Source organism: Rutilus rutilus, assembly GCF_951802725.1.
Source record: "Rutilus rutilus genome assembly, chromosome: 18".
Taxonomy (NCBI): Eukaryota; Metazoa; Chordata; class Actinopteri; order Cypriniformes; family Leuciscidae; genus Rutilus; species Rutilus rutilus.
This window is the reverse complement of record NC_140231.1, coordinates 21737474-21754911: the sequence shown is the minus strand read 5'-3', so window position 1 is coordinate 21754911 and position 17438 is coordinate 21737474. Positions and strand designations below refer to the sequence as shown.

Genomic DNA, 17438 nt, shown 5'->3' with positions numbered 1-17438 from the left:
AAATTATCATAATTATGTTTCACTGCTTAGATTATTTTATTATTTTAAACAATTTGGTATGTTTTTACAAACTACAAATTTACACAAACAATAACACAAAGATGGCCTTCAGAGTCAGTCTTCATACAGAGCCTATTCAAAGTGTTTGATACCACAAATATCAGGGTCTTTCATAAACTGTGGATTCTTCAGAGTGACTGACATAAAACCTGAGGATAGGACAAAGCTTTGTTAGTCAAATATCCTGGTTTGACTATATACATGGATATTTTACTGAAAGCATAGGCATATTTACGTCATTGTCAAAGTAAAAAAAATTACAAATAGAATCAACAAATTTCAGCTTTAAATTCTTACCCATTGAGCGAGCTTTCTTTATTGCTTTCGATACCTCCTTCTGCTTTCGACCGCACAAGCCTGTGAGCAAGAGAGTTCCGGTATCCTAAATGACTCGATCACAATTATTTTAAATATTAAAGTGAATATTTGAACCCATAGACCTCTCACCTGTTATGTGTCTGCCGTATACTCTGCCTGTGTGTGGTGAAATGAACTGGGACAACAGCTGGAGAAAGATTTCCAAAAGTGTGCTTTCATTATTATTATTACAATAAAAATATAGATAACAAGTATTCATATTCTTGTTCATTTTACCAACCTGAACGTTTTTGAAGTCTACAGTTATATTGCAGAGGATGCAAGTTTTAGGGGGTTGCTTGTATGGGTTTTCCATTTTGATAGGCTGGATAATACATCATTTTGCAATGTTAGTGCAAATAATTATTCAGATGGTTCTAGAAAACAACATAAATTCAACTCTCCGACAGAAACACTTATAAAAAGCTTGCCATATCATCTTTCTTAGGCGGATCTTGTTGAGATGTTTTCAGACTTCTGATGCATTGTGCTGGAACAGATTAAATGAAATATTTCATACACGCTGCCATACATCAAATTTTGTTAAACAGATCAGGACAGCATCTTATATCTTGCTTTAAAGTCTATGTTAATCACATTATTAAATGTCTACTGATAAAGAAGCGGTGTGCTTCTCATAAGAGAGCTTAAGAAAATGTACTTGTCCTCTGAGTAAAAGAATAACTAACGTTAGCTTTCCTGGAAAACCTTTTTCATATACAAGTATAAAAAATGTTTCAAAGATACCTGTAGCCCTAGGGGTTACTGGCTGTTTGGGAAAAGCCTGTAATAACAGGCGACTAAAAGAAAGGGCAAGCATTCTTCGGTCCGTTCAGGAGGCCACCATGACAGTTTCTGCTTTCTTCTTCTGCAGAGTCATTTACCGCTGTATGTATGGGTTTGTTACGATCTACCGCCACCTACAGAATCGGAGTAAGCAAAATATGTTTCATAATGAAACAAACAAATATCCAAAATAAAATACTGAAATAAATAGGACCTTTACATATTATTGAAACATAACAGATGTACAATATAAATGTTAACTTTGCAATGGAAAATAAAATGTAATTCTAATTATAAAATTATATATTTTATAAATTTTTAACAGAATATAATTTGTATAAAAAGCTTTAGTAGTTTTGCATTCTTGAAAGACTTTTTTTTTTTTTGGAAAGAGGTCGTTTAAATATATTTGGAAAAACTTTTACAATTTTAGTTATTGAAATATAATTGATATAAAATATTTTGACACTTATTTAGACAGCATTTTTAAAAAAGTGGATATAACATTGAAGCAATAAATAATTAATGGAAAATAAAATGTGCTTTTTATATAAATACCTTTGTGTTTTTACAGTTTTTAGTATTTTGCATTCTAAAGGGACTTTTGTTCTACTTTTTGCCGTTTCGACACTTTAACAGTCACGTGGTCCAAAGGCGAAGTTCCATTGGTCATCTCCATCACTTATCATTTCGAAAGTCCTCATTTTTTGTTAAACATTAGTTACTGTATTGCCGCTCGCTATTCCGCCGTTATTTTGTGCAATAATAGATATTTAGTTATTTGTTTAGGGTTTTGACGGACTGTTACCTAGCTATGATAAAGACTTACAGTAACGTTAGATGATTAAACAGCTTTGGCTCTTTGTTGCTGTTGTCAGTTACTGACCCTTCGTCAGTAATATCACACAATGCTGTAATCTACGTGTGGAGTATCATTACAGTAGTAATGTATACTGACAGCCACATACACGAAATTGTGGTAAAACGCAACCCTTCGTCCTCAAGAAAAAGATCAAGGGATGGCATAAGAAGTCACATCACTCCAGCCAAGAAGCGGTCCAGTTTCACATCAACAAAATGCCCTTCCGGTGAAGAACACAATTGTGCTCAAGACATGACTGAGAATAAAGGCACAGAGCTGGTAAGCAGCCTCTTATTTCTTTTCATTAAAATATATACGTTGGTTTCGAGCATATAATGATGTTTTTTTTTCTGTACTGGCCCAGTGCTGCAGTGACAATGAGGACTTATTTGAGGGCTATGACAGCATTGTGTGTGACAGCTCCTTTCTGGCTAAGCTTGAAGATGTGGAGCTCCAAATGAGGCAGTGTAATGATCAGCAGACTCCAAACCTCTGTGAGGATTATCTTTCAGACTCTATTTTAGCAGAGGATTTCAGAGACTCACCGCTGAGAGCTTTACCAAGCTCTCAACTTGAATTTCAAAAAGCTGTCACAACCCCACACAAAAGCCCTTCCAGGGGTGCACATAACACCTCTACCCCTGATTTGATTAATCCCAGGCCAGCTGTCAATCATGCAGATCTCAATGTCAACAAGCCACCCTCAAAAGCCAGAAGAAGTATGAAAGATCATCTTAAGAAAGTACTGATAGATAATGCAGCAACATCCAGCACAGTCTCCAAGACAGTACAACAAAAGGAAGCTGTGATGACTGAAGAAATGAGTTTTGCTATTCAGGCCATGGAGTCCATGTCAGCTGAGGGGGACCTGGGCCCTTTTTTTGGTCTCCCATCCAAAGTTAAAGATCTTATTTTGAGGTTCAAGGGAATCCAGGACTTGTATGGTAAGTATTTCACATTCTTTTCATTTCGGTTTTCTCCTTATTGACAACAGGTATCAGTGTTTTAACTCTATCATTATTTTCTATTCTCTTTTGCTTTCAGAGTGGCAGAAAACGTGTTTGAGCCTGGATTCGTTGCAACAAAGGAGAAATCTAATTTATTCTTTACCAACAAGTGGTGGAAAGACTTTAGTGGCAGAGATTCTCATATTTAAAGAGCTCTTGTGTAGAAAGAAAGATGCCCTGGTTATTTTGCCATACATATCCTTGGTTCAGGAAAAGGTATGCATTTATGTACTTATGTATGAGTTATGTATTATCTAAGCAGTTTGACAATTAGAATGCAAGCAGTTTTGGATAATTATTTCTGTATTATTTATCCACTTATCATAGAATGATAGATGCACTGATTTGCCTTTAGGTTCGAGGGTTGGCTGGCTTTGGAATTGAGTTGGACTTCATGGTCGAGGAGTATGCTGGCAGTAAAGGGAAGTTTCCTCCAGTCAAGAGAAGAAATAAAAACTCTCTGTACATCGCAACCATTGAGAAAGGACACAGTCTTGTCAATTCACTGATTGAAAATGACCGTCTCGACAATATTGGCCTGGTTGTTGTGGATGAGGTGTGTATCACAAATATTATTATTAAAGTTTTTTTTTTTTAATTGTGTTTTGGTTTAGTTTTGATTCAGGTTTAGTTTGATGTGATAAGATTTTTAATGCACATTCTCCCCAAGGCTCCATGTATTTGATGTTGTTTTAAAATATATATATTTTAATATGTTTTTAATAGAAATTTATTCCAGTGTCACGTGATCCTTCAGAAATCATTCTAATCTGCTAATTTGCTGCTCAAGATACATTTGTTATTATAATCAATGTTGAAAAACAGTTGTGCTGCTTAATAATTTTGTGGAAACCGTAATATTTATTTTTCAGGATTTACTTTTGTAAAAATGTAAAGACCTTTACTGCATTGTTTAATGCATCCTTGCTGAATAAAAGTATTATTATTATTATTATTATTATTTTATTTACTGACCTCAAACTTTTGAATGGTAGTGTATATGATAAGCTTTTCAAATGAATTTATGCTTTTTATTTCAGCTCCATATGCTTGGTGATGGGAGCAGGGGGGCAATTCTTGAAATGACATTGTCAAAGATTCTGTATATGAGCAGTGAGTATTCTAAAACTCACACATGCAGTATACTTCACCTCTGTAATGGACACTCCTTACACTATTGCTGTTTTCCCCACAGAGTCAACTCAAATTATTGGTATGAGTGCAACACTAGGCAATGTGGGAGATCTTCAGACCTTTCTGAATGCTGAAAACTACACCAATGACTTTCGACCTGTAAGAATGAACTCTTGTGTGACTGATTTAGTAAGTCTTTAAATTTGATAAACTCGATATAAATAAATAACTGGTGATTCTGTAGGTTGAGCTGAAAGAGTATGTCAAAATAAAAGACAGCATATATGAAGTTGACCCAAAGGAAGAGACATGCTTCAGTTTCTCACGACTCCTGGATTTCAAGGTATTCTTCAAAGCCTTTTTTTCTTTTTAACTCAATAAGATATCGATCGGCTGAGCTCATTGAACTTTTGTGCGATTGACTTTCCCAGTACTCCAGTGCAATGCAGAAGATGGACCCTGACCACATCATAGCCCTGGCCACCGAAGTCATCCCACAACTGTCCTGCCTCATTTTCTGCGCCACCAAGAAGAACTGCGAGAATCTAGCTGGAATGATCTGCAAGTATTTAAATAAGTGTGTAGACCTTTAGATTCCTTAAAGTGGTTTTACATATTTACATATTTTTTTGTCATTGATATGAAATGAAACCTCTGCCTATTTCTCAGGGGGTTTCTGAAACACAAGCAGGCAGAGAAAGCCACACTTCTGGGTGAACTGAAGAGCAGTGGGAATGGATCCTTGTGTCCTGTGCTGCAGAAGACTGTGCCCTTTGGCCTGGCCTACCACCACAGTGGACTGACCAGTGATGAGAGGAAGCTGGTGGAAGAGGCCTATTCCTCAGGGGTGCTGTGCCTCCTCACCTGCACCTCTACTCTTGCTGCTGGCATCAACCTCCCTGCACGCAGGTTTGTTTTGGCCTATGCATCTCAAACTCAAGTGGCCTAGATCAAATTGTTATCAAAGCTGGACTAAAAAGAGATTTTAAGTATTAAAAGGGGTTTCTTAGTCTTGTGAATGTGCCAGTTATTTGGGGGCAGTTGTGGCCTAATGGTTAGAGAGTCAGACTTGTAATCTTGAGAAAGGCACCTAACCCCCAATAGCTCTATGGGCGCTGCAGTGAATGCCTGCCCACTGCTCCGGATGTGTGTGTCTACGGCTTGCAGTGTGTGTATGGGTTAACATACTTGGTCTTCACTTCACTTTACTTCAATTCTCAGGGTGATTTTAAGGTCCCCATATGTAGCTGCAGAGTTTTTAAAGAGAAGTCAGTACAAACAGATGGTGGGCAGAGCAGGACGAGCGGGTATTGATGCCATGGGTGAGAGTATCCTTATCCTTCAGGACAAAGATATAAACATGGTAAAGAACACTGATATACATATAACTCTTTTATATTATATTATATTATATTACACAAAATTTATTTGGCCTCTCCAGGCCAAAGAACTATTGTCTGCACCGATGGAGAAGTGTTATAGTAACCTGCTGCACGATGGAGGGAGGGGCCTCCTCAGCCTCGTCCTGTCTCTCATTGGCCTGAAAGTATGTGAAATGTTTTGATATAATAATAAATGAGAAATTCTGTCTGGACTACAAGTGCAAACACTAAACCGTTTCCTTTGACTGTAGATAACTACAACTGTAGAACAAGTGAGGGATTTCATGAAAGGCACACTGCTTAGTGTGCAAGAGGCTCAGGTCAGTCCAGAGAGGAGTTTGTGGGATCTTACAGTGGAGTCCATAGAGACATTGAAGCAGAAGAGCCTCATTGAAGCCTCTGGTGATGTACATAATGAAACCATTCTCCAAATCACCAGGCTTGGGAGAGCAACATTCAAAGGTAAAACAGAGTGTGGCATAAGGATTTAAATAATGTAATGTTTCATTATTCTGTACATGTATTCATTTACCACAGGGTGGCAATATGACCTTGTTTAGAGATCAGTCAATTTATCTCTACTGTCTATTTTTATTATTTATCACAGTTTTTTTTTTTTTTCAGAGCCTCCCTTATGGAATGTTTTCCATTACAATTATTACTTGCTATTTCAGGTTCAGTTGACCTTAACTACTGCGATCTGCTGTACCGAGACTTATCGAAGGGGCTGGAGGGTTTACTCCTCAATAGTTTTCTTCACTTAGTGTATCTGGTTACTCCATATGACATGGTGCATCAATGCAAGCCAGATTGGATGATCTACTTCAGACAGGTAAGATGCTTTCATCAGGTTAAATCGGTTTTTAGTTATACACTATTCGAAAGTTTGGGGTCGGTATGATTTTTTAAATGTTTTTGAAAGAAGTCTTTTATACTTTTTATACAAAAACAACATAGAATTTTATATATTGTTTAATTATAATTTTATATCCATTTTTATATAGTGTAAAATGGAATTTACTCTTGTGAGTGAATGGCAAAGCTGAATTTTCAGCATCATTACTCCAGTCTTGATCACATGATCCTTCAGAAATTATTCTAATATTCTGATTTGGTGTGCAAGAAACATTTCTTAATATTATTAATGTTGAAAACACTTGTCTGAATCTGAATTTTTCATTGTACCAGTTTACAAATTTGTCGGCTGCTGAGCAGAAGATGGCCACTGCAGTTGGAGTGCCTGAAAGTTTTGTGGCTAGAAAGGCAGCGGGACAGAGCGTGAGGAAGGTTAGTAAAAACAGCATTCCTCTCATGCTTTAGAATACCATTCAAGTGATTCATTACCTTTTTTTTTGTTTGGGATTAAAGAGCCACAGTAGAAGTACAGTAGAAAGATATCATTAGCTGAGAATTTAATATAGCATTACTTAAATCCTAATTCTCTTAAAAGATTTGCAGTGTTAATCATTTAACCCTACTTAAGTTTCTGAGGTAAAAAAAAAAAAAATGTTGTGACCTAAGTTATATTTGATTTCGCAATGATGGATTTTGTTCCTGTGTTCTTCTACCTGTGTCTCAGTCTGTGGACATTGTGGTAGTGAATAGGTTGTATCTGGCACTAGTGCTGTACTCCCTACTGAAGGAGACAAACCTGTGGAACGTGTCTGATAGGTACCAGCTGACTAGAGGCTTTGTTCAAACTCTCCTCAGCTCAGCTTCTGCCTTTGGGTCCTCCGTGCTGCACTTCACTGAGGTTTGGGGCACATCTATGCAGCATTTATGGGCGTTTTCAGACCTGTAAATTGTTTGCTTTGTTTTAAAACAGAGACTTAAATTGCTACAGTGTTGCAATTTCTTCTTAGTTCGGTTCGCTTTCAAATTACAAGGCAAACCTCGTTCAGGCGATCTCGGACCGAATTTTTTTTTTTTTTTTTTTTTTTTTTCCTGCACATCTGAACATGATTTCTGTTCATATACGCCTAAATGAATCAAAATAAGGGGGGGAAAGTGCCAGGTTCCAAAACAAAGGCTCTAAACGAGCCAGGTGTGAAAACGCTCTAAGACATATAATCCTACTTATCTACATCTCATATCTACTGCTCCTATCCTGCAGTCAATAAAATTGATTAGAATACTGTGAGATTTGTCTGTCCATTTCAGGAGCTGGAGGAGTTTTGGGCCTATAAGTCTCTTCTCTTAGAGCTGACCCGTAGATTGACTTACTGTGTGCAGGCTGAGCTCATTCCACTCATGGAGGTGGCTGGAGTAATGGAGGTGTGTGTTCTTGCATCTCAGTTTCTCTGGAATAGTTATGACCAGAATATTTGCTTAAAAGTTTGTGTGTTTTTTTATTCTTCTTCATTCTCTTTTGATTCAGCATCGTGCTAAGCAGCTATATAACACTGGTTACAAGACACTGGCGCATCTTGCCAACGCAGATCCACAAATTCTGGTCCAAACTATTGAAAACCTCTCCAAGAGACAAGCCAATCAAATTATTGCATCAGCAAAAGTAAGTACAATATTCCACTAAATAGCAACATAACATTTCCATATTAGCTTTTTACATGTAAAAGTTTACAAATTTATCCCCAAAAAAGTAATCATTTATTCATCCTCAAGCCAAACCTACATTACTTTATTTCTTCTTTGGAACTCACAAAAAAATAAATAATGAAGGATGTTTTGGTTTATTTTTTTTCCCCCATGCATTGGCATCAAATGTTGTTGTCAGCCATCAAAAAGATGCAAAATCATCAAAAAGGCATCATCAGAGTATTTCCTCACACATTCGCTATCATGTGGCTCAAGAAGACTGCTTAAATGGGGATTTTTTTTGTGATTTTGAATTCTTTTTGAGGCTTGACATATTCAGTGCTTATTTACTGTCATTGCATGCAAGATACTGACCAGGGCTGCGTTTAAGTAAATCGCCTAAGTAAATCATAGAATCATTGATGCCAATTGTCTCTGCGTTCATCGTAGCTCACACAATGCTTTTGAGAAACGCAGCCCAGAACATTCAGGAAATTTCTCCTTCTACATCAGACAGAATTTATACAGGTTTGAAACAACATCCAGGGTGTGTAAAGGAATTTCATTTTTAGGTGGTGTATAAAATAAAACACCCTTGTGTATTCATGTTAACTTTCTTGATGTTCATTTTCAGATGTTAATAAAAGAGAAAGCAGAGGCCTTGCAGGAGGAGGTGGATGACCTGCTTATGCTGCCATCTGATCTCCCATCTTTGTAAAATCTATTTTTTTATTTATATGCTGTAAATAGTATGTATATAATTTCATATATATGGCATTATGTAAACTATTTTGTACCTATATGTCTGGCTGCAATAAAAATGGAAGTAACCTAGATTTTTGTAACATCTCTATTACTCATTACCACGAGCATGTGTTATTTTATATCTTAACGATTTTACAACCACCAGTCAGTCACAAACAGCGTGTTACAATTCCAGCACTGCCTCATGTTGTGAGTTTCAGCCAATCAGGTAAGGTATGCAAATAAAAAACGAGCTGAAGCCACGCCCAGGAGTCATTCAAACAATGTTTGTCATAAACTGGTTCCTATTTACAGTCAAACAAGACAGAAAGAAGGAAGTTGGTGTTTGACGGTGCCAAAAAAATATATGTATTTCGCCTATGTATTTTGGATGAGCGCGTGAAACCGATGCAGTCAACCACTGAATGAGGACACCGGCAGATTGAACAGATGAAGCCTGCATCCACAGCAGTTTCCACGATTGTCACTCTTGTTTTGTTTCGCGCATTGTGTGCCGAAACAGTGACATCAGTCGAAGATGTTCAGTCCATACATGTTGATCTGGATCTGTCCAATGTTGTCCGAAGGGTGGACGAAAGGTTTCTCTCTGTGGCTATAGATGCGAGTTTAATAGCCGAGGAGAAGTTCATGAACCTACTGAAGTAAGTCCTTCTCTTAAAGCAGACCTCAAATAAATAAAGTTGTGATGTAATTTTAAAGACGTGATATGATGTCTATGTAGTTCACCGAAGTTAAGAACACTCGCCAAAGCCTTGATCCCAGCGTTTCTGCGATTTGGAGGTACCAAACAAGATTTTATGAAATTCAACCCACGCGGAAGATATTTTCAAGCAAGAGAAAACAGCAGCACCCCTGTTCTAGGTAAACTCTTTCACTTAGCGTCAATACATGAGTTAGTAAACCACATCCTCCAGTCAGAAAGCTGACTGCGGTGTGTTGTCATCTGACTTTAACAGCATGATTCCAGTTTTGCTTAATGAGGGAACAGTAAAGTGATTCACACTAATGTACTACAATGTCCCTAAATAGCCTGTTTTATCTCAATTGTGTCGTTGCCCTCAAATTTATTTGGACACTTAAACCTTCGCTTTGGGCTTTTAACCAGCTGGGTCCAAGTTGATTTTAGTGTAATTCAGTTCATTCACACTGTCTTCTTCGTAACTACTGATGTTCCACATCCGACATTGACAAGTCGCCAGTAAGTGTAGCCCAGTAAGGTTTTGATCAATACAATTATAAGTTAATTTAATGATAAAGCGATAATATACAACTTTTTATGGCCACTGTAGACATTACACTTAATATTTACTCATTTTTGTGTTTTTTTTATATTATTATTATTAGGCTATATGATTTATTTAATACGCACATCTGATGTCATTCCTACAGGAAATGTATGTAAGAGACTTGAATTGCCTCCATTGCTGGAAAATAGGTTAAAGCAAGAATGGGTCCTACAGTCAAAGACTTTACTTCAGGAGGAACTAGAGGGAAAATACAAAAAGATCAAATTCTCTGGTAAGTTTAATTCCACTTCTGTAAAATAATAAGCCTACCTAATGGGGAATTTATCATGAGTCAGTACAGCAAAACAATGTACACTAGCAACACATAAATGTCAGACCTTCCTTCTGGCCCATATTTGGATGTGTCAAAAACATATAGGCCTGGTTTCACAGACAGGATTATGCCTTAGTTCAAATAGGGCATTTAAGTGTTTTTTAATAAGCATGCCTTAGAAAAAAAAGAAAAAAAAACATAACAAGTGCAAGTTGCTTTCAGTTAGAACAGCTCAGACATGCTTTTTAGTGTGGGACTAGGCTTAAATCTTGTCTGTGAAACAGGGGGATAGTTATATTTTTAATAAAATGTATTTAAAAAAATCAATATATTATGATTCCATGATCAGTTGTAAAGATGCTTTAGTAACATATTTTATTCAACAACCTGATCAATACATCACAAAAACATTTGTGAGTACATCAACTGATCTGAAACTCTCTCAGACTGGCCCTGGGCCATCATTATTGTTGAGCCCTGTATTCATATTTTTAATGATATCACAATCAAAACTGTCAAAGAGAAAGTCAAGTGTCTGTCTTTCTTCCAGAATATGCTGTCGACCTGCTGTATGCCTTTGCAAACTGCTCTGGTTTGGACCTCATCTTTGGTTTGAATGCTTTGCTTCGAACCAGTGAAAACACATGGGACAGCACGAATGCAGAACTGCTGTTGAAGTACTGTGAGTCCAGGGAGTATGTGATGTCTTGGGAGCTGGGGAATGGTAGGATTTGGGATATTTCTTTTCGATTAGACATTCTTATTTTGAATTATTTAAGTTGAATTCTCAGCATTAAATCTCTTGCTTTAGAGCCCAACAGCTATGAGAAAAAAGCTGGGATCAGAGTGGATGGGTACCAGCTCGGTCAGGATTTTGTCCATTTGCATCAAATCCTTCAGGAATCCGCGGTCTACAACTCAACAGGTCTATATGGACCAGATATTAGTCAGCCACGAGATCACCGCAAAGATTTGTTAACTGGGTTAGTGTTCAGAGAAAATATGTTTTCAGAGTAGCTTCTTGTCTTATAGATTTGGGTATCAAATAAAGGTGACATGGTTGAACATTTACTTTCATAGGTTTTTGGAGTCTGGAGCAGACGCCATTACTGCATGCACCTGGCACCAGTAAGTTATGATTTATTTCCTTTCACAAAAATCTCAAATAATTGAGTCTTTGTACTGAACTTGTTTTCCATTTTCCTCCTTGACAGCTATTATGTGAATGGCAGAGACACATCTTTAGAGGATTTCCTTGACCCTCATGTGCTTGATACTCTGGCAACAAAAATCAACGAGGTCCTCGAGGTACCAGAGTAATTCTGCATGACACATTAAAATAAGAACTCTCTATGGTATCCAAATTTCTCACTTTCAACAGTGAAAAATATCAGAGAGATAAATGAACTGAACTGAACTAATAAACACTCTGCCTTCAGACCACTGAATCCGTTTCTCCTGGGAAGAAGGTTTGGCTGGGAGAGACAAGCTCGGCATATGGTGGAGGTGCCTTTGGTCTATCAGACACATTTGTAGCTGGTTTCATGTGAGTCAATTTTTTTCCACTTCAGGCCTGTTTGAAGTTCATCAGTAAATTAAAGCTTCCAGTGTGTTTTAATGTGGATTTAAAGGTGCAGTAAGCAATGTCTGAGAAACACTATTGAAAGTGGATCAGAGCGAGCGCCACAACACACTTGTAGCCAATCAGCAGTAGGGGGGCGTGTCCACTCGTGATGAGAGAGTGAGTGAGCGAGCGAGATTTGAAGAAAGACTGTAGGGAGAGAAATGGCTGAGAAACATTTAAAAAAAAAAGCGCAGAGTAATATCACTGGAAACAGAAGGGTTATGATCAGGTAAGGGCTTTAGGACCCACGTCAATATTAGAAAAGCTTTTCAGTGCTGAAGAGACAAGCAGAGAGGCCTGAAAACAGACGCAGAGGTATGTTTATTTATTGTTCTTGTCGTTCGTTCGTCTGTCATCTTCACATAATTTTTTGTGAAGCATTATTTTGCTTTGCTTCAGCTATGATAAAGAGACATCCACTTGCATTGTGTGTTTGTGCATTTTGGGGGCGGAGCAATACAGGGAGGGGTGTGTTTGTTTGGGTAGTTTCTCATTTTCTCTTACTTTTAAATCAGTTTATACAAATGTCAATAAAAATGGGAAAAAATTTCAGTTCTACTCTATTATTTATATATGAGTTTCCATTTGTTGTAATTAAAAAATGAAATGGTTTTGCATTTAAGTAATAGTAATTTAATGTGTTAACCATTTAAATATAAGAAAATGACACAATCGTTCAAAAGTTTAGGGCTAGAATTTTTTTTTATGCTGCATTGGATCAAAAAATATAGTAAAACAGTAATACTGTGAAATATTATTACAATTTAAATGCATTTTAAAACTATTTTTTGTTTTTGCAGCCATTACTCCAGTCTTCAGTGTCACATGATCCTTCAGAAATCATATGCTGATTTGGTGCTCATTAAACATCTCTTATTATTATAAATCTTGAAACCAGTTGTGCTTGCTTAATATTTTTGCGGAAGCCATGCCACATTTAAGGATTTTTGGATGAATAGAAAGTACAAAAACAACAGCAATTATTTGAAATGTACATCTTTTGTAAAATTATAAATGTCTTTACGATCACCTTTGATCCATGTAATGCATCCTAGCTGAATAAATGCATATTTTAAATAAAATGTTTCGTTTAATAAAGGTGGCTGGACAAACTGGGACTTGCTGCTAAGCTTGGTTTGGATGTCGTTATCAGACAGGTATTAATTGGTTCCGGCACGTACCATTTAGTGGATGATAACCTAGATCCCCTTCCAGTAAGTGTTTATGTGTTTGATCTTTCTTTCATAATGTCTGTATCAGTCCAGGAATGTGGACTGTTCAATTATTATATATTTTTTTTAACTATTTTATACATATGGCAGGATTACTGGCTATCATTGCTATACAAAAGGCTTGTTGGTCCAGAAGTCTTAAAAGCAGAAGTTCATACGAATTCTGGATTAAAGAAACCAATACGGGTATACCTTCACTGTACTAACAGAAAAAGGTACTTTTATTCTCCTGCTCACAATATATATATATATATTTAAAGAAACAATGGTTAATCCTTTTTGACATATCATATATCTTTTCCAGTACACATTACAGACAAGGTGCTGTGACCTTATTTGCTTTAAACCTAAACAAAAATGAAGCCACAATTAGTCTGCCCGCCCATATGGCCAACAGCACCATTGAAGAATTTGTTCTACAGTCAGCTGAGGCCGGAGAACAGAGCCTTTATTCCAGGTAATGTCTCATGATCTCACAATGTTTGGACTGGACTCCTATAAATCTGTTTGCTAGCAGAAGATTAGAACCACTGTTTTACTTTTAATAGGTCATTTCTAATATCACCTCATAACCACATGAGTCAGAAATGTGATTAAAAATAGTTGAAAAACACAAAATAAATTGTGACTAGCTACGGGACCTAATATATACACATTTCTCTTATTTATTCATATAAATGTAAACCTAACATTTATTGAACCTGCTTAGTTGACACAACACTTAATATTCAATATTATTGATCTGACTGTATCAACGCTATTCTATGAGAACTGAACTGAGCTAGACAAAGACATCATTTTTATGAACTAGTTTAATAATTGATGATCTTTACAATGGAACTGAATCAACACTGAACTGACTACAGCTGAAATGCATCATTTTCACTGTAAAGCTGCTTTGAAACGATCTGTATTGTATAAAGCACTATATAAATAAAGGTGACTTGAGTTGAAAATTATTAAAGCATTTGAACATGTTATGCATCAACTATCATAGTAACAACCTAAAGATTGTTAAATCCCACTTTTTGTCCATATCTAGGTCAGTCAAATTGAATGGGCAAGTGCTGAAGATGGTGGATGACCGAACACTTCCTCCACTGGAGGGACGTGAGCTGCCACCTGGAGCACACATCAAGCTGCCTGGCTTCTCATTTGCATTCTATGTTCTGACTGAAGCACGAGCTCCAGTATGCAAATGAGCGCCGATAAAGACTGCTTTCACTGGAGAATCAGGGACACAAAATGCGTGATGACAAAATATTATGCTTTGAGATTATTTATGTGAGGGAACTTCAACATTGAATGAAATGAATCAGTCTCAATATGAAATCAGCATGTTCTATTTATGAAAATGTATATTTATTATAAATATCGAGCTGTTTGACATGTCGAAGTGATTGAGTGTCTGTGCAGACAGACAGCCCTCTTTATAGCAATCAAGCCTTTTGATTCTTAGTCATTTTCTGTCTGTGTGATTCACGTCTGTGTGTGCAAAGCACTACATGCGGCTAAATTTAATGGTTGAGACATTTTGAGAATCCTCTCAAAGGCAGACTTTAGAGCACTTGTTACTCTGTGTGTGGTGATGATTGTAGCAGAGAGTCTGTGTTAGTGGATTGACATATCTGGGCTTAAGTGAGAACACAGCTGGTGTTAAGTACAGATAAATATACACTCTGGATGCTTGTGTAAATCTGTGAAAGAAATCAATTCATTTAAATGTCGAGGAGGATTGTTACTGTATGACAAGTTTTGTCTTTTAAACATTTAACATTAAAAAAATATTTTGAAAGAACATAACCTCATCTAAAATAAACCATTGATTGTCCGAAAGAGGGAAGCTATTCTTGTAATACTGTTTTATTCGCAAGCCACCTGTCAGTTTGCCAAGGGGATTTAAAACTCTTTTTGCAGAGAATTTCCAAATTATAGAAAAATATGGAAAGGTTAAATTACTCAAACGCTTATTTTGTGAACGAAAATGAGTGGATAAAGACGAAACCTTGCAGTGGGTGGTTTTGCCCACCTGGTGGCGATGTTTACTACAGTTGAGAGCCTGAATTAGTCAAGAATAATTTTGGAGGCCACATTACAGTTCGTGTATGAATGGAGACCTCATGGCATTATTCATTGTTTGTGATGTTGAGGTTTTAGTTTGGGATAAATCCTTTATCTTTTATTTGGCATAGCCTACCCTTTGCCCCAAAGATTAAATAAAACATTTAAAAAGAAACATGCTATGGTAAATCATAAGTATGACAGTCAAATTTATGAGATAAAAAGTCCAAATTGACCGTTTTATAAAAAAAAATCCCGAAATATAGATTTTTTTTTTATGTCCTGTGAATTTTTGTCATAAATATGACCTTTTTATCGCACAATTTTGACTGTAGTATTAATAATTATGATTTAGTATCTTATAATGTCCTAATTATGACTTACGGAAGCATAAAACCCTTTGATTTTTACTTTTAAAGTTTGGGTAAAGTAGTATAGTAGCCTACATAATTTGCTGGTGAAAATATATTCCTCTCATTGTTTTATCTTTGTTTTCAAGATATCTCTGTTGTTGTTATAGTATATTGTAGCCTATTACTTGTTCAGTTCTAAATTATAAATCAATACATAAATCAATAATATGCCATCAGTCTGTTCCATACGAGTTGGCCTACACATTTCACTGAAAATATGGTTGACATGCATCCCTCGTGAACGCGCGTCGTAAGCTCTGCGGTGTCTGTGCTAAGTTGGGCATGGCATTTGCTGAAGGGCTCGTTGTTTGCAGTGGAGCTTGGTAACACGACTTGTGTACGACGGGGAGAGCAGACTCTGGCGACCCCTGCCAGTCACACATCTTCTCCATCTCCCACGAGAAATCCCACGGCCAATGAACACAAGTCCTCACTCCAGCAGCGTGGTGTGTCCACATACTCTCAGCTTCATTAAGAGGCGCCGTCTGGAAACATGAGGGGATTTAGGCAACGTCAGAGACTCAGGCTTACCCTTCGGCTACCCTGACTGAAGTAGGCTATACACACTAATGAACCAGGGGTTTTCAAACTTTTTGATGCCTAGGGCACACAATTATGAACTGTGTTAATTTTTTTTCCCGTTCTTGTAAACATGTTGGTTGTTGGGTCAATATCACTATAAAGTGCCTTTGGTGTCCTCATCAGAATCGCTCAGTTATCATGAACATAATGCAAAATAATGAAATTCTGAGGTTTTATTATAAATGGCCAAACACTTACACACATACAAGTACAATGATACGTCTCTTAAAATGTGTTTTTCTGATTTTATACCATTTTCTTTGATTGGATGTATGTGATTTTGGCATGTCCCGCACGCTGCTCAGCTAACTTCAGTGAGTGTAAAAAGTGGTTAAATTACATACAATTATAATACTTTTTTAATGTACTTATTGTCCTCAGCAAGTTATTTAATAAAACAAGTCATTTTGATTATTTATATTTTATTTTCATAATAATATTAAGCAGTTTGCATGTGTCCCTGAGATTGCTGTCCACCCTGTCATTATGGGGTAAACTCCCCTTTAAGAAACCAACTGATGTACTTAGTGACATCCCCTCCCCCATTTGGTCTTTCTTCAGTGGAGGTTAAAACATCTGCAACACACACAGAAAGTATCTACACTTATATTTCCTAATTTTCATCATATTGTGTTTGTAGTTGCGTGTTGTCAAGCTTAACATGTCCACCCTGTCATTGTGAAATATTAATTAATATAAAAACTTTTCATAAATTCTAAATATACATTTTAAACAGTGCGCAGTCAGCTTCAACAGTGAATCACTTTGCTTACTGCTGCACACCATGTGCTCATTAAATACTAAATTTAGCCAAAAAATGTCCACCCTGTCACATGACAGGGTGGACATGGTTCATGACAGGGTGGACATTTGCAACTCCTGAAAATCAGCCTGAGGCAGGCCCCTCCTTCTTCTATATTGGTTAAGGTTTTTTTGAAGGTCCTGTTGTTTTTAAAATGTTCCCCCATTCTAGTTCACCCATTAAAGCATTTGTCCACCCTGTCGTCTTGTTGTCCACCCTGTCATTTTGTTGTCCACCCTGTCATGTTCAACTTTTATGATGAAAATAAACTAATTA

General features: G+C 36.8%; 3 protein-coding genes across 3 annotated transcripts; 2 read left to right on the top strand and 1 right to left on the bottom strand.

Moving 5' to 3' along the window:
* Positions 1–42: 42 nt before the first annotated feature.
* Positions 43–2297, bottom strand: mrps18c (mitochondrial ribosomal protein S18C). Its single transcript, XM_084386294.1, has 7 exons — positions 2033–2297; positions 1165–1337; positions 849–907; positions 659–742; positions 508–565; positions 358–417; positions 43–209 (listed from the first exon to the last, which is right to left on the bottom strand). The coding sequence occupies exons 2-7, from the start codon at positions 1235–1237 to the stop codon at positions 133–135; spliced, it is 411 nt and encodes a 136-aa protein (XP_084242420.1). The 5' UTR covers positions 1238–1337; positions 2033–2297; the 3' UTR covers positions 43–132.
* On the top strand, positions 2150–8957 carry helq (helicase, POLQ like; the record flags this gene model as incomplete). Its single annotated transcript, XM_084386291.1, has 18 exons — positions 2150–2344; positions 2430–3009; positions 3110–3288; positions 3428–3628; positions 4113–4185; positions 4268–4365; positions 4451–4549; positions 4638–4783; positions 4876–5115; positions 5428–5569; positions 5648–5752; positions 5840–6050; positions 6263–6420; positions 6777–6875; positions 7168–7341; positions 7749–7862; positions 7966–8100; positions 8758–8957. 18 exons carry the CDS (start codon positions 2150–2152, stop codon positions 8839–8841), a joined length of 3033 nt encoding a protein of 1010 aa, XP_084242417.1. The 3' UTR covers positions 8842–8957.
* Positions 8958–9137: 180 nt separating this feature from the next.
* Positions 9138–15550, top strand: hpse (heparanase). The gene is made up of 12 exons (XM_084386292.1): positions 9138–9529; positions 9610–9749; positions 10278–10406; positions 10999–11172; positions 11260–11431; positions 11529–11576; positions 11663–11756; positions 11888–11994; positions 13172–13286; positions 13395–13519; positions 13609–13761; positions 14347–15550. The coding sequence occupies exons 1-12, from the start codon at positions 9318–9320 to the stop codon at positions 14504–14506; spliced, it is 1629 nt and encodes a 542-aa protein (XP_084242418.1). The 5' UTR covers positions 9138–9317; the 3' UTR covers positions 14507–15550.
* The last annotated feature ends 1888 nt before the right edge of the window (positions 15551–17438 follow it).

Bases quoted from the DNA above. Each gene is read 5' to 3' on its own strand.
- mrps18c (XM_084386294.1), bottom strand. From the start codon at position 1,237: ATGCTTGCCCTTTCTTTTAGTCGCCTGTTATTACAGGCTTTTCCCAAA. The intron at 743-848 runs GCAAGCTTTTTA...TGTATTATCCAG, and splicing joins CGCCTAAGAAAGATGATATG to CCTATCAAAATGGAAAACCC. The intron at 418-507 runs GTGAGAGGTCTA...TCTTGCTCACAG, and splicing joins ATACGGCAGACACATAACAG to GCTTGTGCGGTCGAAAGCAG.
- hpse (XM_084386292.1), top strand. From the start codon at position 9,318: ATGAAGCCTGCATCCACAGCAGTTTCCACGATTGTCACTCTTGTTTTG. The intron at 11,757-11,887 runs GTACCAGAGTAA...CTCTGCCTTCAG, and splicing joins AAATCAACGAGGTCCTCGAG to ACCACTGAATCCGTTTCTCC. The intron at 13,520-13,608 runs GTACTTTTATTC...TATCTTTTCCAG, and splicing joins CACTGTACTAACAGAAAAAG to TACACATTACAGACAAGGTG.